Source organism: Cottoperca gobio, chromosome 11 (genome assembly GCF_900634415.1).
Source record: "Cottoperca gobio chromosome 11, fCotGob3.1, whole genome shotgun sequence".
Taxonomy (NCBI): Eukaryota; Metazoa; Chordata; class Actinopteri; order Perciformes; family Bovichtidae; genus Cottoperca; species Cottoperca gobio.
In genome coordinates this window covers 15,939,465-15,965,685 of record NC_041365.1, presented here as the reverse complement: position 1 = coordinate 15,965,685, position 26,221 = coordinate 15,939,465, and the positions used below count along the sequence as shown (strand labels likewise).

The 26,221-nt window shown below is 38.5% G+C and overlaps 2 protein-coding genes across 2 annotated transcripts in view; both read left to right on the top strand.

Annotated features, from left to right (window-relative positions):
* The window catches only part of pithd1 (PITH (C-terminal proteasome-interacting domain of thioredoxin-like) domain containing 1), a 5,103-nt gene extending 4,339 nt beyond the window's left edge, over positions 1-764 (top strand). Inside the window, exon 6 of the mRNA XM_029443887.1 lies at positions 1-764. This exon is cut by the window's left edge and continues 206 nt beyond it. The gene's annotated coding sequence lies outside the window, so the exon portion shown is untranslated.
* Positions 765-2,644: 1,880 nt separating this feature from the next.
* On the top strand, positions 2,645-18,558 carry lypla2 (lysophospholipase 2). The gene is made up of 10 exons (XM_029443004.1): positions 2,645-2,709; positions 7,650-7,742; positions 9,984-10,015; positions 10,600-10,665; positions 10,979-11,026; positions 11,175-11,245; positions 13,233-13,306; positions 13,437-13,538; positions 14,444-14,614; positions 16,191-18,558. Exons 1-10 carry the CDS (start codon positions 2,656-2,658, stop codon positions 16,239-16,241), a joined length of 762 nt encoding a protein of 253 aa, XP_029298864.1. The 5' UTR covers positions 2,645-2,655; the 3' UTR covers positions 16,242-18,558.
* The last annotated feature ends 7,663 nt before the right edge of the window (positions 18,559-26,221 follow it).

Here is a 26,221-nt window from a genome sequence, read left to right as displayed (position 1 = left end):
CGACTGGGACTGAGCACTGAAATCTGAAGACCTGCGAGCTTCATATGTGCCTGGAAGTGCCAAGTCGTTGCTTTGTTTTCACGGCAATAAAGAGTGAAGGCTTGATGTGGGCAAAAGCTTAATAATAAATGCATGAAACATTTGACACTCAGATAAAGTCTGTTGCTATCAGTTTAACCTGTATGCTCTGATTCATGTCTTAAGATATCCACCACTTCAATAAATTCACAGCTGCTCCTAAAGAAAACACAAAAGGCTGGAAATAAACCAAGTGATGGTACTTTTTTATTAATTAAAAGACTTTGGTTGCCATACTAACATATTGGATTCATAATAAGCTTCACACAGATCGGTATAAACATGTAAAGAAACTTAATTTATCATCTTCATAAATAAAGATACACAGTTAGAAAGTAGACACGTTAAGCCCCTCTGGATACACCACCTTATTAAATGCCAAATCATTTATATAATGCCAATAAAACTACATTATTTGCCTTTGTTAAGCCAAGTGGTAGAATTGATCTAAGTATATGTGTGTTACTTTACTTATTTCCATTTTATGCCACTTTATACTTCTGCTCTACTACATTTCATAGGGAAATGTTTTACTTTGTACTTTGTACTTTACTACATTTATTTTAAAGCTTTAATTACAGATATTGACTATTAATGCAAAATATAAAGCAGCAGTTTATAAAGTGATCAAAATCATCAACACTGAATCTTTTTTACTTTACTAAAGTAAAAGAGTACTTCTTTCAGCTCTGGTAATGCCGACTCATTGTCCACTAACTAGTTGCTGGGCATTTTCCTCCAGCTAGTGGTTTATTGTGTGATTAGACCTTACAGTAAATTGGTTTCTTTCTACTGTCTAAAATTATGTGTATGTCTTTCCTCGGTTTATCTCTGTGATGAGAGGAATTCCACAGTCAGTTTAAGTAAATTTGCGGTCAGTCGAGGTCTGAGCTGTGATTCCCTTTAATACAAACATGTCACATCCATGTTGACATTCAACCAAACGCTTACTGCCATGAACTTCCTAATAACAATCTAGTTACCTTCACACCTTTTTGCGTTTCCACAAAGGGGTTGTCATCATTGATTTAGTTAGTAATAGATAGATAGATAGATAGATAGATACTTTATACATCCCGAGGGAAATTTATTGCAGTGTGTCATCATGTAGCCAGTCAGTGTATTTATGGGAATGTGTAAGATCAGTGCTGAGGACCGTATGTTAAAAAAATAAGATGTTTTAGCTCTGTATTAAAAAAAAAATGGAATACTTAGTTTTATGCTTAACAGTGCTCTGAAATATTTTACATAAAATAGATTGAATACAGTATATTGTTGTGTCGATGCTCATTCCTATTCATATGAAAGGTTTATCAAATTATATTCACAGATGTCAAACTATTTAAGTTAATCCTCACTTATCACTAGTAGTATCCAGCCATGCAAATATTTGTGGTACTCATTTGGTAATTGAATTTATATAATGTGGAGAACTTTACTAGTAGTGCCTCATCTTACTCTAAAATGGTCATCTACAGAAGACAATATCATTTTTTAATGCTGTCAGCACCTCAAAATAAATGGAAATATAATGTTATTCAAACTAAGTTTGGCATTACGTTATGTTGCGATAGTGTGTATTCAAGTAAAAATACACGAGAATGGTATTTACTCTTAAGAATGACCATATTAGTCATCTTTTTTTTAAAGAATATCTATCATTACACATCCAAATGTTTTACTGTATAATGTTTAAGCCATACAATTATCTTCAAACAAACCAAAGGAGTACAATTCGACAAAAAGACAGGACAGGACAAAACCATATACATAGGGATACTTTGTAACACGCAATAAAGACATTAAAGAAAATCATTTATGGTTTTTGCTGTTTTGATTGCTTTACTATTCTTCAGTCCATGTACAGTATAATTCAATATAATTTCTGATTTCTATTTAGATTTGTTTGTGTGTTTTCTTTTTAGTCCATTTGCATTTGTGAATGTAGTAGTTGCATATATCATCTAACATAAGGTTACATTTAAACTGCGGATTCACATCGAACCGTTTCATTGCATTGTATTCAAAAGACCAGAAGGAATTGCATCAAAGACAACTGCAAAATCTTTAGTCAAGTGGTAATTGTATCACCAAACAATATGCCATTTTTAACCCAGCTATCAAACATTTTTTTATTATATATATCCATGATGGTATCTTTTTTTTTCTTTATTGAAGAACCAATTCACAAACAACAAGGCAGGCTGAACAACACTGTAATAAAATCATTGCGCCTAAATAGTTTAATTAACAGACAAAAAAAAAAGTAAAATAAAACAATAGCAAATAAAAATAAAAATATAAACGTGCATACATTTGTGAATAATGAAAATAAACCAAATAATAGATCAATATAAATGGTTTTCAATTTCAATTATATACTATTGCATTCAAACTCTTTTCATTTGTACAATTTGACATCAATTAGAAGTTATTTTTGCACTATTTTAATATATTTCAGGGATTTAAAACAAAAACGACGTTCAATAAAAAAGCATAAGAAAATGCCATAATGGTTTCTACGGTAGGGCGTTGCTATGTGATGACGTCTTTACGCTCTGTCCCCGTCCCCTGCTTATGTGCGGCCAGTACCGGAAGTTCCGTTCCGTCGCGAACTGGGACAGCAAAGTGGTAAGTGTAATGCATCTATATTAGCTAGCGGGCCGCGGGTGTTAAATTTTAACCACTTTATCCCAGTCCAAACTGATTTTTATTCGAGGCCTTTGTTTCTTAAGGTGTCTTCTAAAAAGCGGCCATTGTTAGTGCTCCGAATTTGAATCACAACGTTAGCCTGAGCTAGACGAAGAGAGAGACACCGGCAGAAGACAATACAATCACTGTTAGCTAGCAGCTCTACTACCACTAGCCCCGGTTATGGTGTATTGTAGCGTGTGTATTGTAGAGTGTGTAGTGTGTGTACGTACGTGCGTGTGTGTGTGAGTGCGCGCGTTGGTATACCAGCTATAAACCGAGATTAAAGCCGAGCACGAGGGTTGGGAGTAGTGTTTTTTGGGGCAGCAGAGGCTTTGCAGTCCTGAATGCCATCACTACTGAGGACGATGATGGGTCGAACAGCATAAAGCTAAGCTTCAACCATTCATTGTCTCCTTCCTCTTCGACACCCACACCCCCCGCTTCCTCTGCTTCAACTAAATATATATATATATATTTATATAACCGTTTAATCTCTGTTTTCACTTTGCTCTCTTGACTGCGGTGTGTTTCTACATCAGCTAGTAGCCGAGCTATTAACCTCCATCAGCAGCAGGCGGAGAGCAACTGCAGCTGGTGTGTATGGAAGTATGGGAGGAGGAAGGGGGGGGGGGGGGGATGCCTGTCACTCAGTGCCGCATATTATCCTGTTGTTTGCCAGCCATCCGTAACCATTGAGCAAAAGGCTGTCTGAATGCAGCAACCGGGTGTTTGTGTGTGTTTGACGATTACACGTAGACAAACTGCAGTATTTTGTGTGTGTGTTTGATTTAAATGTAATTTGAGTCATGCAGGATGAAGACTCGTGATGTGCTTTAAGTTGGCTGCTGCAACACAGGAGGCGTCTTTCTTTTCTTTCTTATGTCGCCTAAAAGTAACTCGGAGCATTACATTGTTACTCAATCATATGACAATATTCAGTGATTTGTCACAATAAAATAAATATGGCTTAACTACAAAACAGCCTTTGATATCAGAAAAAGATCAAGGTACCATGATGGTCAAAATGCAACATGATAGCCACGATCATTTGACAGTATTCATATTTCTAAGGCTGCAATTATTTTCATAATTATTTTTTTTAAAGACATTCACTTTAATATGATATTAAAACAGAGAAAAGCAGGAAATCTAAAACTTGTAGATGTTTTTGCATTAAAAATAACGATATTGATTATCAAAATAGTTGGCAAATATTTTCTGTCAATCGAATTGATGCAGTTTTGATATTTGTATCAATCAACTTTTGCTGCTAAATCAACGTGTAACAGAAATGATTGGCATTTGATGCATTTCTGAAGACATACAATAATACAAAGATTACAGGGAATGAGGGGATAGAGAGATGGGCATGCAACAAAACTCCCTGGCAGGACAAACATGGTGTTCCAACCAACCGATTGTACCATGTTTTTAGCATTTATACATTTATTTATTTTTCCTGTCCTACCAGCTGTTCAAAATGATACAATTTACGATGACAAAACATAAAAAAAGCAGTACATCCCAACATTTTAGCAGTAATAACCAGCAAATGTTTGGCTTTAAAAACGAATAACTAATTTAGTTTGGAAGCCTTGTCTGGTGGTGAACGTATATAGTTGGTGCATTTCCATCATGGCATATAAATAAAACATTAATAATCAGGATGTTGCTGCATCCATTCAGTTGTTTAAGGAGTGCACGGTCAGTTAGAAACTCTAAGTCATACATTTAATTTAATTTGTGGAACAAGTCCTGTTTTCAGTCGTTTTTTTATACCCAACCTGAATTGGACCAGATGCTTGTACACGGCGTGACACTATTTTTAACCACCAGCCTCCTGCAGAAGCATAGAGAGTAAGCCATTGTTTCTTAGAGCGTGCATTGAAAACCCACACAGTTGTTTTGTGCTGGTACTGGTTGTTGGTCATTGTGAACCCGCTGAACAATAAAAGGGGGGGGGGGGGGGGGGGGGGGGGTGGGATAAGGGTATAAAAGTGATTTGCATATTCTATCATGTTTAGAGAGCTTGTTCGAACAGATTGTCCAATGTTCCTGAACTCCTCCTCCATCTTTTCTTATCTCTTTCTGTCTTTCACTCCTCTTATTGTGCGGCCTGCTTTTGGTTACATTGTCTATGTGGATCTGTCTGTTCCCACTCGGGGCCAGAGTGCAGCTAAATTGCATTTATTTAAACTCTAAATTCGAACTTGCAATTTTTAATCGCATCACATTTTGTTCATTTCAAAGTATTCAATGATGGAAGAAGAATCTTTTACTTAAGTTAAAGTACCAATACCACTGTTTCCAAAATACCTGTATTGCAGCAGAATGTACCAAAGTATCAAAAGTAAAAATATTTGTTTTGCCGAAAAATTACCACTGTTACTGATTTATGTTATTATATCGGACATATGATTATAAATACTGACGCATCAATTAGTGCTGCAGCTGCTAAAAGTAGAGCTATTTTTAACTTCTTTATATAGTTATGTTGTCAATTCGGGTGGTTTTCAACCTAGGGCTCAGGCCAATCCAAAAGGTCACAAGATAAATGTGAGGGGTCATAAGATTGTTAGTCGTAGAGGAAAGAGAACGAGAAATTTAGAGGGGAAATTAGTCTGACAAATCCTAGACATCTGAAATGTGACATCTGAATCTGAAGAGTAGATAATAACTACAAGTGTAAAATAAATGTAGTACAGTAAAAAGTACAAGATTTCCCTCTGAAATGTGGTGAAGTAGGCGCTCTTCATCTGCACACACTCAATGACACAGAGCTGGTTGAAAGTCTTTAAATTTACTGGAGTAAATGTAACATTAACATTTCCTTCTTGATGCTTCATAGGAGAACTTTGTACAACACTGAAAGACTATTTCCTGTTGCGTAACCCTGCCCAGTTACTATTCAACTATTACTCATTTATCAAGGGTCACGATGCAGGGCAAAAACAACCTTCTGGGTCCACACTTTGGACGCTCAAATCATATTTACTGTTCACTTCCAGATATTTTAGCTGTGAATTTGACCGTCAGATGATGATTTGTCACCTGCCAAAGAGCACAGTCCAAACAGGCCAAACTGAACAGCATTAGCTGATTGGCCATAACGACGGAGGAATTTTAACACCCGTATAGTATAATCCTGCTCAAGGTTTACACATTAACCTTTGTGTCTAGACATTTCCATGTCTCCTCATCACCTGTTTACCAATCAGGCAGCACGGCGTCTGATCCGCCCGACCCGTCTTGCCTCAGAAAGTGAAGGGCATTATGAAGAGCTTTTACTGCTCGACTTTACTGTAAAGCAACCACATGATCTCATGCTATTATCGATAGCTGACTCACTGTGCAGAGGGACGGACGTCTGCAGCTCATTTACAGAGTACAGTAGAGGGGAGGGGGTGCGGTTCATTTAGTGAATGAATCTCGTCACATGCTGACACACACACAAACACACACCCCATGACTGCTGTTTTAGGTCCAGCAGCAGCTTCATTATGCGTGTGTGTGTGTGTATAAGTGGTATGTTCAGCTTTGTTGTTCCTGTCTGCGGACTGAATGGCTGCATCGGAGTTGTAACTGTTCATTGTCACTGCTGAAAAACATTGAGTCCTCCAACACCACATGACAGATATGAGCGTATACAACACTTCCCATTACTGGGTTTGCAAGTAATCTATTTTGAATAAGCTCCACTTGTTTCAGAGTTTGTACTTTTGTACATTTCAGTTATTGTGCTTAAGGGAGCTCTGCTAATTCCTGCATTTAATGTAGATTTCATATTTCATATCATTCTACTAAATTATACATTATGACAGAATTAGTTATCGTGCTTCCCATTATAATGGTATTTAGAGCTGCAACGATTAATGATTAATTGATACGTCGATTAACAGAATCCTAATCGGCAATAGAGCTAAATCAATCCTGGACTTTTGATGCCAGTACTGGCCTTAAAATATTTGGGAGTTTTTAAAAAGTACTTTGCTTTAAAAAAAAAAAAAAAAAACTCAGACCTTTTATCAATAATGTGGATATGGAACACCCAGTTTTATTTTGTAAGATTTGTGACCACGATATCATTAACAGATGATGTTTACTAAAACAAATGCCATCTTAATCTTTATCCAAGTTTACTTTCCTAATCTTTGACTGATGCTTCATTCTTGTGTACCTTTTTTAGGGAGAATATTTATAATGTAAGAAAATATAGATGAAATAATTTCTACTAAACACCTTTTTAGCCCTGAATCACTACAACAACCTCGACTAATCAGAGGGTAAGGCAGTTTGTTAAACTACATATAGTAAGATAAGAGGCCAAACCGCAGGGCTAAACACACTTCCATCAAGTTTTCACATCTGCTCTTGTTCTTTATTGAGTGATAATTGAAGGCAGTGAATATTGAGCTGGAATTGGAAATGATGTCATTATCTGCTTTATTGAGCTCGCACAACTCGTGTGTCCTTGCGATCAAAAAAACTGAAAATAAGTTAATATGATTTAATTAAATGACTTCAGAAACTATTTGTGTGAAATGATATATTATTAAAAACATTTATAATTCAGAAGATGCTCCTGAAGATTAGGGTCTTGACTAATCTATCTACAACTATAGGAATAAAAGATGTAAAATTTGATCTTTGATTTAGATTTTTAAATATTTGTTATCTTTCATCTTCTCATGGTTAATATGTAGGCTCTGGAAACTCTCAAACTCATGTGGAAATTTAGCTAATTAGTAAAAAATGAAATGCATTAGTTAAATAAAGCTCTTTGTGGGGTCCCACTGCACACAACATAACATTTTCTATGTACGTCCACACTGCGTGATCTGCTCTCCGCTGACCTTTTCTGTCCTCTCTTACTCTAGTACCTCTCACAGTGTATGTGTGGCAACAACATGTCTGTGCCGCTGCTCGCCGAGGCCGTGACGGTGTCCGGGATGGAGAAGGAGACTGCGGCGGTGAGTGGAAATGAGAAAACCTCACACATGTACTAATGTAGGGGTGTCGACGTCACTTTCATGATGGAGCGTTTTCTGTGTCCTTGACGCTGCTGATGGGAGTTTGACTTCCTCTCATGCCAGACCTTCCAAAACTAGATTTTGTTCCATTAAAACTAGATCAGACAGTCACTGCTCTGTAGGGCTTGATGTTAAAGGGATAATGTTATTGATTGACTCATTTGACATCACACAACACAATACAAAGTTGGAACAAATCAATTCAAACTAAAACAATACAGTTTAAAAGGACAAAATAAAATAGCTAAATAAGATATAAATAAAATGATGTATATGATAAATAATAATACATGATAATTACCCACGACTTCAGAAACATTTAAGCCTAGTTGCAGGTGCTTGAGAACAAGAAAGTTTCAATCTAGATTTAAAAACTTTAAAAAAATTAAAACGACAAACTCTTTCACACTCTCTACACTCGGTATTGAGTGAAATTGACAATCATGTATGAAAAATGAGGAATATATAAACATTTGTTTGTCATATCATCATTAAGTCTGAGTATCGAGCCTCAATTATGTTTTAGTTGACACAAAGATGTCATTGTTCAGTTATTTTTTAATAACTTAAATTATTGCTTTTCATTTTGTTTTTGCAGAAAAATACCAACGTGAGTGTCAAAGTGCAAAACAAACTGAAATATTTCTTTATACAGAGGTTTTAGCAGCGTCCTTGGGTTTAATAAGCATTGAACCCCAATTCTTGGATTATTCTTGTATAGAATGTGAACTGGTAACAAAAGGTCTGTTCAGATTCATTATCTTATTTTCAAAAGCCCTTACCGTCAGAAAGACATCATGATTTTAACGTAAAACATGAAATTGAAACCTGCAAAAGTGTGACCCGCATCGATTGACGGGGTTTTAATAGAGTAAAGCTTTGTTCGGACCGACAGCGACAAAAGATGAAATACTTGCAGCTGTTATAACTTTCCATAAGAAATCCTGTTTCATGGTATCATAACTCGCCGTGCAGTGCTTTAGTATCTGATAAGCTTTCAAACTCAGATCTGTTACTAAAGCTGCACTTCCTGGATTGTATTGGATCATTTCACCTTAAAACTTAGTTACTAGCTGAATTTTTCTTCGGGTAATAAAAGTTTGTTTACAATAGTTTGTAAAAACTGCAGTAAAGTTTCATTTATTAATTTTATAATCAGTTAACAAACAAAATGCTCAAATTTCTTTCTTTTTTTAGATATTACAAGAAAATTAATAAAGCTGGTAGATCCGATACAAATGATATAAATCGTATTGTTTTCTCACTCATTTATTCCATCAAGTCTCACCTTATAGGTTTAGTGTACTCAGTTCGAGCTGCAACTAATCGCCAACTCTTTTGATTATAGAATAATGGTAGAGGTAATTTTTCATGCAAAATGGCAGAAAATGCCACACCTGTAGCAGGAGGGGTTACAAGTACAGTAAGAACACGCATGCAGATACTCAGCTCAGCTGGATCAGAGTGTAACGATGAAATGAGATGTTGTCAGGTGCGGTGCTGGGATTTGTTAAACACAAGGATCAAAGCTGACTGTCCCAGCTCCCCTCAAACCCTACATGGAATAAATGTGTTTTGATTTCTGCAAAGACAGCTGAGTCTCTGATTTCTAGCCAACAAGCAGTACATTGCCAGCTTTCAAAGTTGTTTTTATTCCCTTTCATGGTGTCTTTGCAGGGAGTAGCGTTTGTGGAAACTAGCAGTGAGACCTTAATCTTGGCAAGAATTGTAGATTGGCACCTGTTTTTCCCTGTTTTGGAACAAGTACGCACGATTACCTGTAGTACATTGTGTACTATAAGATCTTATGTGATAAATTGTCTCCAAATTCAAATAGGATCTATATTGTTTCTTTTCCTCCAGCAATTGATGTCTAATGTGAAGGATCGCTTTCAGAAACGTCTCAATATCTTTGTATCTGTAATTTTGTGAAAGTTTGGAAAATTCTTAATTTTGACTGTTGTGTTTTCAAGGTTAGGAAAATGCTTGACTTTGAATATACTCCTTGGATGTTTTTTGATTTTCAACATAATCTGGTATTTCATCTACACTCATGAAAACCAAAGGTCTTTCAATATATCTATATCTATATCTATATATTGAAAGACTTTTGGTTTTCATGAGTGTGAGTGAGATAGAGAGAGCTCGTAATTCTAACCATCTTTTTAATCTGTACTGCAGGTGATCTTCCTTCATGGTTTAGGAGACTCAGGGTGAGTGTTTTTATTTTTAGTTCATGTTGGGAACATGTCTGTTCATGCAGCCGTCAGTGCGTCATGTTTTCAACATTAAATATGTGTCATTATTATTATAACACAGATCAGAGTAAAGGTGCACTAGTACTTATTACATAGTTAGGGCGTCTTCATTCTTGTGAAATAATTTCCTGTTTCATCACAACAGATACCAGACGGGGGTGTTGAACCTCAGTAAAAGAAAATAAATTGAAATAAAAGAATCTTCAGACAATAATTAATATTTGCGACACTTTGGCTTCTTTCACAAAATGTTTTGTGGAAAACAATGTCATTTTTTTTTTTTAAAGCCATTTTGATTGTGGACTTGAGCACAGGGAAACGTTCCTCCTTTAGCAGGTGAATGTGAACATCCTGGTTGACTGGGCGACACCATGTTTACTGGTGATATGAAGAGTAGAAGTGTTTATTATTTATATGCCATATATGGCGCCACACTCTGTGTTGTACATTGTACTAAGTTGTGATACGTTTGGGTTTTGATACATTTCATATTTGTAATTTTGGATGAGAAACAGTTTCTTTCTCTTTCTTTCTTTCAGGCATGGGTGGGCCGACACTTTGACAGGGATCCAGCTGCCTCATGTCAAGTTCATCTGCCCCCACGCGTACGTTTTCTTTTTCTTCTTCTTTCTCCGATTCCATCTTCTGCTTCTGCTTGTCGACAGGGAGGAAAACTAACATATTTTTCTTTGCGTGGTTGTGTCTAGTGAAGTAACCTGTGAACAAATACAGTTTCTAGCTCTTTTCTTTTTTTTTTAAAGCAAATTTGAATGTCAGAATGCAAAATCTGCTTCAAAACAATGATTTATCTATAATCTTGACTCGTCAATGAATCAATACACAAGCACTTAGCTGCTGCTGATCTCCTACACTCACTGTCGTGTTTACATTTCTCTCCCTCCCTCTTTCCCCTCGCAGGCCCCCGATCCCCGTCACTCTCAACATGAGTACGATGATGCCAGCGTGGTGAGTTGGCGTGATGAAAACAGCCTTTTAGCTCAACACTGGATGCTATTGTTTCCCTGGAAACCACAATAGGCTCCCATACCGGCATTGACAACGCTGCAATTGTATCTATTGATTCCCTTAAACGCTCGCCTCTTCATGTGTGCAGGTTTGACCTCAAGGGTCTCAGCCCTGACTCCCAGGAGGACGAATCTGGAATCAAGAAGGCAGCAGACAACAGTGAGTTTGTCTGAAAGTGTGCAGCTTTATATTCATATTTACATGATTATTGCATCTCACCCCCTCTGATGGATGGCTTTTCACCCCATCTTTAAGTGTTGCCTTTTTGAGAACTCCTATAAACACTTTTGCCTTTAGACCATAGGTCCGCGACCCCCAGGGGGTCCGCGACCCATAGGTACTGCAGGGGGTCGCAAAATTGTTTGTAGATAAAGCAAAAAAAATGGAAAACACTTTGTACAAACAAATTAATTTCAGGCCTTTAGTTTTCTATCTTGACTTCCTAACAGACAGAAATGTGTTAAAGATCTGAAGCACCTCCTGGTGGTCGGACAGCACAACTACTCCTTTAAGTACAGAATAACAGGTGACAGGGAAGGGTTTGTTTGACATTATATGTTCAGGGTCCGTTCAAAGTCTTGAAAGTTTAGAAAAGCGCTTCATTTCAACCGTTATGTTTTCAAGGTTAGAATATCTTTGAATTGGAATATACTCCTTAAAAAATGCTTGATTTTCTACTGAATCTGGCGTTTCCTCTACAACAGGCGCCATTTTATTTTTTACAACATCCTTCGAGGGCCATACTAATTATTGAACTCATAACCTCTGCACATTTTGCAGCCCATTCATTTCACTTTTCTTTTATACTAAATGCAAAAAAGCAACTGTTTTATCCATGTATCTTTCTGTTTTATCAGAAATCGACAATCCTTTATTAGTCTCACAACGGGGAAATGTATCTCGTCACAGCAAAAGAACATGTGAAGTAAAAAGGCAGTACACAATAATTAAATGGAATAAAAAAATAATATAAGTACCAAGTGGTTGATAGAAAACAAAGTGAATATTGCACATGGCAGTGATAATTACACAGCAGTGGTGGAACAGTCTGTTCTTGGTGTGGTGGTCTCCCTCTCTATCTGTCATGTTTGTTATGTTCCGCTCTGCAGAGAGCTGCTTGTTGGGCCAAACTCCGCCGAAGAGCGTTAACTTTATCCAAACGCACTCGTCCTCTCAGCTCGTGCAATTTGTCATGTCTCGAGGTGTAATGACGCCCGCACAAACTAGACACACTGGCCTTTTACTTCCACAAAGAAATAATCGTTCGTCCGTTTCTCCTGGAAAGTGCGACATTCCGCGTCCACCTTTCTCTGTTTTACACTCACCGTGCTGCGTTTGCTGATGTCAATGACCGTCTCATTTAATACTGAAGCTTTTTGACATGACATGACCACGTGATGACACGTTCCAGTCGTGTTGTGTTCATTAACCCCGACCGTGGCCAGGAAAAATAGTCAATTGCCCGTCTATTGCTGTCTAGATTTTTTAGTTTTGTTTTCTAGTGGATTTCTTTGCGTGTGTTTATGAATTACCTCGAGGGCTGGGTCAAATGGTCTCGCGGGCCGTATACGGCCCGGAAGCCGGAGGTTCCCCACCCCTGCTCTACACAATCACTCATGTAAACCAAATACCTTGTTTAATAATTGAAATTAAACAATCCCGTCATCATGTCTGTTTGTTGTCTCCTGGGTCTCACACCCGACCTAAACTAGAAAGTAAAGGAACTAAATGAGTCGCCATGAGCCTTAAACTCTTCTATTGTAAATATTCTTCAGGGATAATTAGAGAAGTGTGTTCATTTGATGCTGTGAGAGGCTGCATGTTCTTTGACACCATTAAACGTATAAAAATAAAAGTTATTTTCTTATGTTCACTCATTCATAGCGAGATTAGTCCTTAATCTTAGCAATCATTAAATGATCATGATCAAAACATTCAAAGTTAAAATGAACAGCTGGTAAAGTAAAAGGTGTCACTATACATTGATTGCTGTGGGTATAAATTAATTCAGTAAACTTTGAATTGCATTCATTTGACATTTTTTTGGTTTATGTCCCTTGAAAGTGCTTGAAAAAGGTTTTGCTGCACTTACCCTGCATATTGTCTCTGATATGTTGAATAATGTATTTGTTCTTCTTTCCTCTAGTCAAGGCCATAATCGAACATGAGGTCAAAAATGGGATCCCCCCTCACCGCATAATGCTCGGTGGCTTCTCTCAGGTTGGACTTCATATCTTAAGCATTGTGTTATATTCCATAAGAGTAATATCTGTAACTCAATATATTAAGAAATGTGAATTAATATTGCATGTAATAAACTTCTCTGTCTACTTCCTGCATTCCTCCTCAGGGTGGGGCCTTGTCCTTGTATACCGCCTTGACCTGCCAGCATCAGTTGGCTGGCGTCGTGGCCCTCAGCTGCTGGCTACCACTTCACAGGAGTTTCCCATCGGTACAGTCACAGCTTTACGGAGGAGAAGTTAGATGGTTCTTCTGCCTCCTTGTTTCATCTCAAATGTTAAACGGGCTGCTTTACTTTTCTTTTTCTAACGTTAAATTATGTTTATTTATGTTAAATATTTTTATTAAGCCAAAGAAGATTGTTGTGTCAATGCTCCTTTCCGTTTATATGAAAGAATTATAAAATTATATTAATGTACATTTACAGAAATAGAACAGACAATATCAAATTTATATGATTGTATTTTGAGATGGGAGAAAAGAGGTTTTTTTCCAAAAAAGGACGAGGATAAAATAAATGTGTGTGTGTATATACTAAATAAAAGAGATATAAAATAAATCTTAAGAATAGGAACATAACTCGGATATGGCAGGCTAGGACCATTGATTGCTTATTTTTTTTATCGACTCATTTTGTCCATACATGTGCTTCACGTGTTCGCCAAGATGGAGACTCATTTTGTCATGCAATAAAAATAATATTATTTCCCCTTAATCTGCTTCACAATAAAACATACTTCCCAAGGACCAGATAACACATGGGTACATGGTACATGGGCCATTGATCATTTTGGAACATAGATTTCTACCTTTATGTTCCCTCTTACTCTTACAAGTTTACAAAATTACAACTCAGGAACTTCTATGTGCAAGGTGTGATATAAGAGGTTGCCAGTCTCTGACCTTTAAGGACATGTCTTATCCTTTCCAAATGTACTAGTTAGATTACGTAGCTGCATTTTGGAGGTGGGAACCGTTGTTTCTTTCCATTGACATAAGTAGAAGATTTTCTGCTGAGATGAGGTGCTTTTACTGTTTGTATTAAACTCAACGTTCTCTGAACAGATGCAGCTTACTGTGGACATTGTTTAAGTCGGTGTTGTGTCTGTCCTGCAGGCTTCAAGCGGCCACAAGAACATCCCGATCCTGCAGTGCCACGGTGAGATGGACAGCATGATCCCAGTGCAGTTTGGTGCCATGACGGCAGAAAAACTCAAAACCATAGTCAACCCTCAGATGATCACCTTCAGATCCTACCCAGGGCTCCTTCACAGCTCCTCCCCTCAGGTACTGTACGTGCGTGTGTGCGTGCGTGCGTGCGTGTGCGTGTGCGTGCGCGCGTGTGCGTGCGTGCGTGCGTGGCTAAATCAGTTTGTAAAAACACTTTTCATTTGGACTTTTAAGAGTTTTTCTTTCAGTTCAGAAAGCTGAAAGTGCTACCAGGTTTCTACAAAGTGTTGACCTTAGCTTCTGCTCGAACCAGAGCAGATTTGAACCAGATATTTTCTAACACCGTTTCTGATTATTCACACAGTAGACTCTCATGCCCTTACAAGCTTTGATAGTGCGCCACCTGCCGGCACCAAAAATAATTTTTACAGAAAAGAAAGTGGGCTTTCATTTCCAGAAACTTGAAATATTCCCTCTCACTTTGCAAATCTATATTTTGTAGGCTTATCTTGCTAAAGCCACTCTTCAAAACTTACTTTTTCCTTATATATTTTTTAGACGAGCTGTTTTCCTGTTTATTGTGCTCACAGTTAGGGCTGTACTGAATAGTTTGAAGCTTCATTGAATGTTGGATTCAAATTCTGAAGTAACATTTGAATGCTGCGCAGCTTCATCTATTCATGGTGTTTAAACCTGATATTTGTTCACAGTTGCAGATAAAGATTCTGCTATACTAATATGATCAGTATTATACGATGTGTACAGTTCGATTCCAGTGGTACGTAGGATCTTTTCAGACTTGTGTGATCCAAATATTTCTATTAACTCCAGAGCGTTGTGTCCAAAAGTCCAAAAGTATTGAAAATAAAAAAATAACATCATAATTTTATCTCGCAGAATATTCTGACTAAATCTATACTTGTTGGTGTTTAGCATGTCAAAAACAATATTTTCAATGCGGCCAAAAACACACTTTGCTCTCCCACTTGCTGCACACAAAGGGACACACCTGCCGGTGCGGTTTAGCATCACCATAAATTACATTTACGTATTTTCCTCACAATTCTTTAGGTTAACCTCTTAGGAAGTGGGCGAATTTATCCGAAAATACCTACAAACGACATACCCAAAGTAAATTGAAAGCTGCTCTTCAACCATTTGCACCAGCTGCATGATTTGGGTCTCATTCAAAAGATAACTCTCTTATTGTTCTTGCAAAACAGTGAAGAATCAGTCCAAGTGCTTCTGGCACTGAGTAATAGTGGTCTGAATATACTGAATTTGAAGAAAATACACTCCGCCAGAATTTCTTTGTTGAAAAAGATGTCTGAAGATGGGTATAGCTGGTAGTCCCGTGCTGAAATACACAAAAGAAACATAGAACCAAGTGTTATCAAGTTCACCACCCAATTTCAGATAAAAAGGGATAAAAACTTAATTTATTAGACAGGTTTGTCTAAGAGTAACACCGGGCGTACACCAACTGTGTCAATGATTAATGACGTCGTAAAATATGACTTCAGACATTCAAAGCTTCATTTGAAAACATCAGTGGAAGCTTGTAAAATGAATGAATGTAAAAAAGGAAAAAAAGCCATTCAGTACATCCCAAGTTTCCGTATTGTTCCATCAGAGAACAGTATCATCTGTTTGATGTCTCCTCTGTACCAACATCTACTTTGCTCTCTTGCAGGAGATGGCGACTGTAAAGGAATTTATCGAGAAGTATTTGCCCCGAATCTGACCTCACCTCGTCTCCACTGTGACCCTCTGAGACACTGACCTCTCACCTCTGATCTGCCATTCTCCCAAAGGAAACAGCCATGAGCCCCCCCCCCCCCCCCCCCCTCTTCCACACACATCGGCAAGATGACAAACACACGCACACACATTTAATAACCATAACAATTTCATCCACACGGCTGAATACAACCTACGCTACTCCATGCAGTCCAATCTCATACGACACTCAAACACTGATTTGATTCTAACATAAGTCTTAGCCTTTCGGAGGGAGAAACACTGACTCACACGATACATTCCCTTTAGTTTTATTCAACCTCTGTCAGTCGCTTCCACCCGACCTCAGTTCTTCTCCACTTTTACCTAATCATCATAACCTCCAGCTGTCACAGCCTCTATTGCTTCCACTCTTTCATCACTGTGTTTGTAAGACATTTAGTGGAAAACCAACAATAAGATTGAGTCGGATTAGCAGTTTAACACCTACCTGTCAGACCGGATTTCACTTCCCAATAGTTTCCATGTGGAATGGGACGAGATACATTTGCTTCTTGTTGCAAATTGACCTTCCACCTTTCGGTTCAATCTGATTGAACTTTAAAATGCAAACTATTAAGGCTCTCCAGTGTACCAGTTTGAGAGAAAAAGTGGAGTTGAAAAATTGGTTGTTTATCATCTTTCTTTATAACTGGCAGCAGAGAAGACTTTAGTAAGTGCAAGGACAGAGACAGTTAAATGATGTTTGATAAAACCCTGCCTAAGATATTTTCTGTCCCCTGCTGACTTTTTTGCCACACCACTCGTGTGAATTGGGCCAGGTGAAATTCAGTCTGACTGCGGCTTCGCTCCAGCGTCGGAGTCTCACAGAATCTGAGTCCGGTGCAAGTTTTAGAGCTGGAGCAGCTGGTTTCCATCCCCCCCACCGACCACCCCATGACTTGTTCACTGCAGCCTTGCGTCACTAATCTACCTACAAACTCCCCTCTTTATTTAACATCCATGAGGGCCTCACATTTCTTTCTTTCTTTTTAACGAGTGTGATCAAATATCTTTAAGTATATGAAGAAATATCCAATTGAAATAAAAGCAAACTAATGAATCGACGCTTTTGCCATCCTGTGCTGTTTATTTCAAAGCTTCCACACCTGCATGTTAACCTGTTTCTGTTTTATGTGAGTCTTTTAATGTAAATGTACCTCTTTAAGTAAGATTGTCGGCTTTACAGGTATGAGTTGCATGAAATAAAACATTCCTCTAGATGTCTGCAGGCCGGCACAGACTGTACACCATAAGTCGCTTCACTGTTCCTTCCACACACATTTTCCTCTTTTAAACATTTTCCCCATTCAAGTTTTTGTTTCAGCATCTGCCACCCGATCAACACCCTCCTCTCCATTAATCCCAGTTGATTTTACAATGGTTTTAGTTTGTTTTAAACACTGGGGAAATATGCTTCCTCTAAATCTTCTTCCACGACACCAAAGCAGTCCTGAGTTTTAAACTGTACACCATTTATTCCCAAGAAAATGTAAGAAAACATTCACTTCCTTGCTCCCTCCTTTGGCAACTTAATGTAACCCACTAATGGAACATAAAAGGTCAGATTTAAAGTTAAACCCAATGCTATTATAGTGCACTTCTTTAAAATACAATGGCTGTACACTGGGAGAGCTTTGGCAAGAAGCTGTTCCAACTTAACTGAAGGGTGATTTTACAAATAAATAAAAAGTTAACCTTTGAACAATGTGTGATCCTTGAACGTAGGAATGTAACTCTGAAGAGTCCTGTGTGCTTAAAAAAATATATATCGGGTGTTCTGCATTTTCCTTTGTGAATGGTTATTTTGCTCTCCTCATGATTACTTGTTCTTTGTTGCTGTTTCAATCCTGATTTAAAAAAAAGGAGGAAAGACATCGGTTTGGATTGTTGTTGACGGGTCAATGAATGTCTCTTACCTCCTCGAGTCCTTTCTATGTTTTCCCGTCTAAATCTGATGCAGCCCTGCGTTCTGTTCACTTCTCTTTATTTAGTTTATTTTTCTCCTTCACCATTTTTTTTACCATTCTTACATTCCCCCTGTGTGACGACGTCGCAGCAGCTCGTCTGTTTTCTCCTGTATGTTGTCATTGGTTACGTTTTTTTGTTTCTTGGACTTATGTTGTGTTGTGTTTTGTCACTGTTGTCATCTCATCCTTTTTGTGTCGGTTTTTAATTATGAGCATTAAAATAAATCCTGTTTAGGGGAGACTTGGTGGTCTCTCCACTTTTTTTGTTTGTTTCCAAAACACCTATATGTGGAATAAATGACAAAAGATCCATCCGAGTTGAGCGTCTTTAATTTTTCCATGGCTGTATATCAGAGGATGGATTAAGGGGAGACATGTCAATAGGGTAAAAAAATATATATGTATATATCACCATGCTTCTTCCCCAGGTTGATGTACTTTATGGCAATTATTTTCTTGTGTTACGAGTTTTCTGAAATGTCATGTTTAATATGCTAATGAGCATAATCTTATTACATATTTGTTCATTTGTATACACTTCCAGAACAGAGACATGATCATTGGATAAATTGAGGTTCAAAATGATTGTTGACATTTTAGATTCAAAGGTTTTTACACAGGGATTGTTGGATTCCTTTTCTTATCACTCCATAAATCAGTAAATGTTTTGCCATATTTTTAGAAATAGAATGTTTTATATGAATGGTTTATGAACAAACCCCTCTGTAAAAACCTTCAGAATATAGACAGGAATGGAAAGTTTGGTGTACGTGTAGTAAGTGGTGCTGAAGTGGTGAGAAAAAAACACATTTTTAGAAAACTGCCTTTAAGCAAGTATTGTAAAATTCCATACATTATATAATTACACTACAGGTGAATAGGGTATCTTATCTTATTTTCTAATAGATATCACCATGAAACGTTTCCAGTTGTTGTTGGAAAAATATTCCTAATAACGCCACGAAGTCAGGATCTAAATCAAATAAAAGGGTTTAATCTATATTCTTGCAAGAAGGAGCAGAGTTTTATACATACAAAGGATGATCAAACTCACACACATACAGGTTGTAAGTTCTGCTGTGTTGCTCTCCGAAGCAACTGTCCCAGCCCTAGTATTTATATGCATATATCAAAGGATCAGGTATCAGACGTGCTAATTCAATCGACTGAGGACTGTTCTTTGATTGAGCAGTTCACCTCCTGTCCCCTGGTGTGTTTAACACTCGGGTGTTCCTCCTGTCCCCTGCTGTGCTTAACAATTAGTATTTCCTGTATTTTCCTATCATAACCCTCCTGTTTATACAAAGTATAACAATACAAAATAAAAATACACCAATACATAATCAAAAATGTTCTTGAAACAGACGCTGTCTTTATCCAGCTTGCTTTGGTCAGCTCCTTCATCACGTCACTTCTTTAGGATTTTCAGCATCGGAATCATTATGCTTTTACAGTTCAGTGTCTTTGGTTTCTTCTTTAAATAGTTCTCCCAAACAGTCTTCGTATCGGAGTGCATCATCTTCTTCCTCATTCTTAGATGACGTCGTGTCCTTTTTATATCGTACCCTCAAATCTGTATGGAGAGGGGCTGATACTCGTGTACCATTTGTTTTGTTATTGCGGATTCAATCAATTTTATCATACGGCTTCTAATTCATGTTTTAAAACCACATCCACATACAGTAAGTATTAATATATCTATTAATGCTGAAGATACCAGTAACATGATGAAGACCTCCATTTCCCGAACCATCTTTCCAGAGCATCACCAAAATAATTCTCTATTCCTGAATTCTCTGCTAATTCTTTATCTAATGTTGTCAATCCTTGTAAGGCTCTGGTAACTGATCTCTCTGGTGCCGTATTTATCTAATATAAATGTGCACCAGGATGAGCCAAACATGGCACACACACCTCCTTTCTCAACTAGGAACATCCATCCATTCATCCATCGTCTACCGCTGATCCGGGATCGGGTCGCGGGGGCACCAGCTCCAGTAAGGAACCCCAATCTTCCCTTCTCCGGGCCACATCCTCCAGCTCCAACTGGGGGATCCTGAGGCGTTCCCAGGCCAGTGAGGAGATATAATCTCTCCACCGAGTCCTGGAATAATAATGAATAAATCTCTGTTAAATACAATAAATGTAATTAATCCAATCCACATTCTTGTTGGTAGTTGCCCACCATAAAAACAATTATTCAAAACCTGCTCCAGTTTGACTTTTGCCTTGGATTCATCTGGCACTCCTCTGGGCTGCTCCTATGGCATCTCTTGTATGCTGTGGAGCTGAAGCTCCTCCTAGGCGCTGTGCTTCTCTTCAACTGAGTTCAAGCTTGCAAAAGTTTCATCTGTTATGGGTAAAACATAGAAACACTCGACCAGTGTCACCAATGCACATATTTCTGTCTTGTGCTATGGTTCTGCGAGCTGAATATCTCTTATGGAGATATTTGCAAATTGGACTGGGTGGTTCCGTTACTCTATGCATCATTATTAACAGACATTTAAACTTGGAGCTATTTCTCCAAATAGAATGGGACTGGGCTTTAAAGCAAGGAGGGGCCTGGCTGGTACACACACAATACAACTATATATCTTTACTGAGCTGCAACTTCCAGTCAAGCTACATATTCTTCTCTATATATCCTGTCTCCATGCTACTCTATTTCTAACTGTAGAAACTTCTAATTCCTTTCCCTACTGGTTCTGCTTTGAGATTTCAGTTTTCTTGTCCTCAACCTTTATCCTAAATGTCCTTGTGGACCTGCTCCTAAAACCTCAGCTTCTAAAACAAACAGTCTCTAATCTCTGAGATGCGATGAAACGATGGTGAGGAATAATGGATCACAATCATTTATTTTCTTACATGTCACTCCTCTTGCTCCTTTGAGCAAATTGCTAAATTTCTATTCAGTACACTTGATGTGTCTTGTACAGTATTGCCTCATCCGTCTTTGAATGTTGAACATACTGCCTTACTCCAGCTTCCACTCCAGGGGAACTGAGTGTTTTCTTCTCCGTGCAGCAGATGTGCTCATCTGCCCACCTGATCTGTTTTGCATATTGTTATTAGAGGAGAGGGACAGGAAATTACGTCACAGAAATCAAATTTAATGTGGTTGTGCGGCCTCTGCTGAATGTGATATTATTTGCCTCTATTCCGTGATGTATGTGCATATTCGCATCTCCTAATCCATAGCTTTCTCTTGCTCTTTTTGATCTATGTCTTGTATCAGTTGTCTTGTAGTCTGTTGTTGCCATGTTCTGAGAGTCCTCTTTAAAGTCTCTCAGGTTCCATGTTTCCCACCAGATAAGTGGGAACACTATCATCATGGTAAGTATCACGACGAAACTAATCATACCCCGCGTGCCACAACATGATCTGATTAGGTTGGATGATGCAGGGTTCTTTCTTAGTCTCTGGTACAGGGTCATACTCACCCTCCTATTGAGACTCTGACCTCCTTCCACAGTCCCCTTTTAACACTTCGGGTCGGTTGATTCTTCACTGAGGTTGAGACGTGTAAGACAAACAAAGGGGTAACAAAGGGGTAACACCTCCCTTTGTAGTCGGACTGCTGTGGGTCAATAGGACTTGAAAACAGTCCATCCCATATTGGAGAATGCCAGTCCTTCCTTTTGATCATCTTTTAGGAGACCAATCTCCCGGTTTCACTGGACTCTCCTCTCTCCGAGTTCTCTGCATGTCACACAACAAATTTCGTAATATCTTCTCTTTTTAACAGTTATGACATTTCTTCTTCTAGGTCTACTTCTAGATCTAGACTCTCTGGTCTCCCTTTTTGAATAGGAGAACCACCACCTCGGTCTGCCACCCCCTAGGCACTGTCCCAGACTTCCACGCAATGTTGACGAGGCGTGTCAACCAAGACAGCCCCTCAACACCCAAAGCCTTCAGCATTTCTGGACGGATCTCATCAACCCCTGCGGCTTTGCTACTGTGGAGTAGTTTGACTACCTCAGTGACTTCCAATCAGGGAAATTGACGATGGTCCCCCATCAGCTTCCAGCTCTGCCTCTACCATAGAGGGTGTGTTAGTCGGATTCAGGAGTTCCTCAAAGTGCTCCTTCCACCACCCGATAACCTTCTCAGTCAAAGTCAGCAGGGTCCCACCCTTGCTGTACACAGCTTGGATGGTTCCTCGCTTCCCCTACTGAGGTTCCGGATGGTTTTCCAGAAGCACTTTGGTGCCGACCGAAGGTCCTTCTCCATAGCTTCTCCGAACTTCTCCCACACCCGCTGCTTTACCTCTGCCACGGCAGTCCGCCGGTACCCTGCAACTGTTTCCAGAGTCCTCCCGGATAATATAACCTGGAAGGACTCCTTCTTCAGTCGAACGGCTTCCCTGACCACCGGGGTCCACCACGGTCTTCAAGGGTTACCGTCCCTTGAGGCACCTAAGATCTTGAGACCACAGCTCCTCACCGCAGCTTCAGCAATAGAGGTTTTGAACATCGCCCACTCAGGTTCAATGCCCCCAACCTCCACAGGGTCTTCCTCTAGACGTTCCCAGTTCACCCGCACTACCCATTTGGGCTTACCAGGTCTGTTCAGAGTCTTCCCCCACCCCTTGATCCAACTCACCACCAGATGGTGATCAGTTGACAGCTCCGCCCCTCTCTTCACTCGAGTGTCCAAAACATGCGGCCTAAGATCAGATGATACGATCACAAAATCGATCATTGACCTTTGGCCTAGGGTGCTCTGGTACCACGTACACTTATGAGCATCCTTATGTTTGAACATGGTGTTTGTTATGGCCGTTCCATGACTAGCACAGAACCTTGGCTCACACCTTGGGCAACTCCGGAGAAGTATAGAGTCCAACCCCTATCCAGGAGTACGGTTCCAGAGCCAAGACTGTACGTAGAGGTAAGCCCCACCAGATCCAACTGGTAGCGCTCCACCTCCCGCACTAGTTCCGGCTCCTTCCCGCACTAGTTCCGGCTCCTTCCCCCACAGAGAGGTGACGTTCCACGTCCCCAGAGCCAGCCTCTGCTGCCCGGGTCTGGTCCGTCGAGGTCCCTGACCATCACTGCCACCCGTGTAACAGTGCACCCAACCCCAGCGGTTCTTCCTGTGAGTGGTGGGCCCACAGGATGGGTGGATGGGAGGCACCAGGTAGCTTCTTCGGGCTGTGCCCGACCGGGCTCCGTGGCAAACCCGGTCACCAGGCGCTCGCTGTCGGGCTCTCCCTCTGGGCCTGGCTCCAGATGGGGGCCTCAGGCTTCCTCCGGGCAGGGTCTCTCCTTCTCTTTCCCTTTTTTTCATGCGGTCGTTTTGAAACCAGACAACACAGCTCTCAGGTTCATAGGGACACACAAACCTCTCCACCACGGTAAGGTGATGGTTCCCGGAGAAGCAATGCTAACAATCATACATATTTATAAAAGGAATAATTAAACCAACACCACAAATGTCCTCTCATGGAAAACAAAGTGTAATCAATGCTTTAAAATATATATTGTCAAGCATTGCCACAGAGATCGTCATTGTTATATAAATCACAAAAGAAGTCCCAACATTTAGGTTTTGGATCCCAAAAAAGTCATTATCAGTCTTTTAGTGCCACTTCACCAAGTTGACAACAAAGGCTAATAGTAAAAAAATGTGCAAACCAGGAAGATAGAAATAAATGTGTGTTAATGAAGTTATAATCAAAGTTATTCCTTGCCTGTAGGAGGCTATCAGGTTCTTCAAGTCAAAGTCATTTTTTATTTTCTCAAGTCTGAAGTCCTCAAATGTGTGACTCGAGTCCAAAGCCCTGCGTTATAAAGTCCACTAACGGGAGGTCAGAGGTTCCCCAACTTTTATTTATTTACCATATCATATAATCTTACTTTTGAAGACTTGTCCTAGTTCAGGAACCACAACTATCAACATATATTTAAACGTTTGGCATAAGTGGATGAATTTAAAAAGGTACACTTTTTATTAAAACTCAGGTAACTCAGATTAGAGAAAGCTTTCAAGTTGATTATCATTTTAGCATGTTATGATGACGGTCTATGATCATTGTGAGGCATTTCTTAAGTGTTTCTACAAACTCTAAGTATGAAAACAACTAAGTGGTCAGGTTAATGTGTTTTACGGAAGAAATTAAAATATGTCTGAAAAAACACATTACATACAGTAACATGAATCCAACATATAAATAGCAAAGATGAATCGGCCTATTTGTAAATAAAACCATCCCATTTTACTTATGTTGTGTATGTTAATCTAACTGTTACACATGAATCCTCGTGCAGCAAACCTGTGGTAAAGGATTGTGTCGCACCTATTATTATTTTAATAGCTTAGCTTTGTTTGCACTATAAAAAGGTATGTTTATACATAGCAATCTCTGCCGCCGTTCACGTTATTGTTGGCACAATTTAATATGCAACTCAATTTTATACATAAGCAGTACATACTGCTCTTTCAGCTAAGGGGTCCTTTGCCTTGCTTTAGACCAAGTATGCTGCAGACGATTCATTTGAACGGAAATATTATAATCCCAATCAAATATCGCTCTTCCTAAAGATTTTTAGATTTTCTCAAGACGTCCCCTTAAACTTGCTAAGTTTGTTTCAGTGAATGGTCCACTTTGTTTTTCATTTGAGGTATTGTACAGGGACTAGATTTTTTTAGGGTACTGTGCAAAATTGAACGTTTTTCAGTTTGCAACATCAAGAAGCAAGATGAAGAATTCCTGTCGTAAATTATTTTCTGTGACAATCATCCATTTAATTTTCTCTTTCTTTTTATTGTATAGCAAATGCAATAACAAACACTAGAGGTTAAGGGGTAAATAAATGATATTATAAAAAAAGGATTCACCACTCTAAAAATGTACAAACATCAAGAGTCTTTAAGGCTTTGTGTTTGGCTGAATAGCTTGTATGTATTGTTGCATTTCATTTATAAAAACTTTAAATAACGTTTTTCTGTTATAGAATGTACTTATGTGACTGTGCAATTTTGCTCAATTATAATCATAATACTGTTGTTCTGATCTGCAAACCTAACATTTTTTATACAGAAATAACAGTATAATGAAAGCTCCAAAGCAAGTGTATGGTTGTTTCACCATTAAGTTTACAGAGAGAACAATTAATATCAACTTAATTAATTATTGTTTGCAAATAATGATGTGATGACCATCTATAATAATAATTCTGCTATGTTTATAATGGTACTTCAGACTAATTTACATCAACACTGAGTATTGTACTGTAAATGCTCTCATTCTGTCTAATCTTGTACTAATTGTTATGTTTTTGCTGTGAAGTACTTTGGGCTGCAATTCTAAAGCTTATTATTATATTATTATTATTATAATAAAAATATTACATTCAAACATACATAACTAGCCGGTCTACAATTGCTGCATCTATACGAATTACTGCTCTGTTAGAAACAAAAATGTGTAATCTAAATATCAACACAGGGGCACAGAAGACTGTCCCACTATAACTCCAAAAATAATTCACATTTATACAGGGAATAAAACTAACAAACAATACTTTGCTATTAATAATATTTATTTTCTGATGCTATTAAATGTTTTTGTTTTTTTACATCAGTAATGTTTTTAAACTGCAATAAATGTTTAAAAAATATATATAAATTCAAAATACATCCACAAATATATACAGAATATACAAAATACAATGTCGACATGAGTATCAGGGGTGAGAACAATGTTGATTCTCTTTTAGCCATGATTTAATACCTCCATCTAGATTCTATCTCTAACACAATTGTGTGCTCAGTTTTCTAAAGAAACTACTAACGACTTGTCATATATTTTTGTACATTTTCTACTTGAAACTGAAAAAAAAGAGAGATAATGAGAGAGAGTTGAATTAGTGGAGAAAAATGTAAAAAATGAACTGATCCTTCAAAAGATCGTGAACGCCCCTGGTGACTCCTCCTGTTGAGCAGCAGACCAATCAGCTCCTCGCCG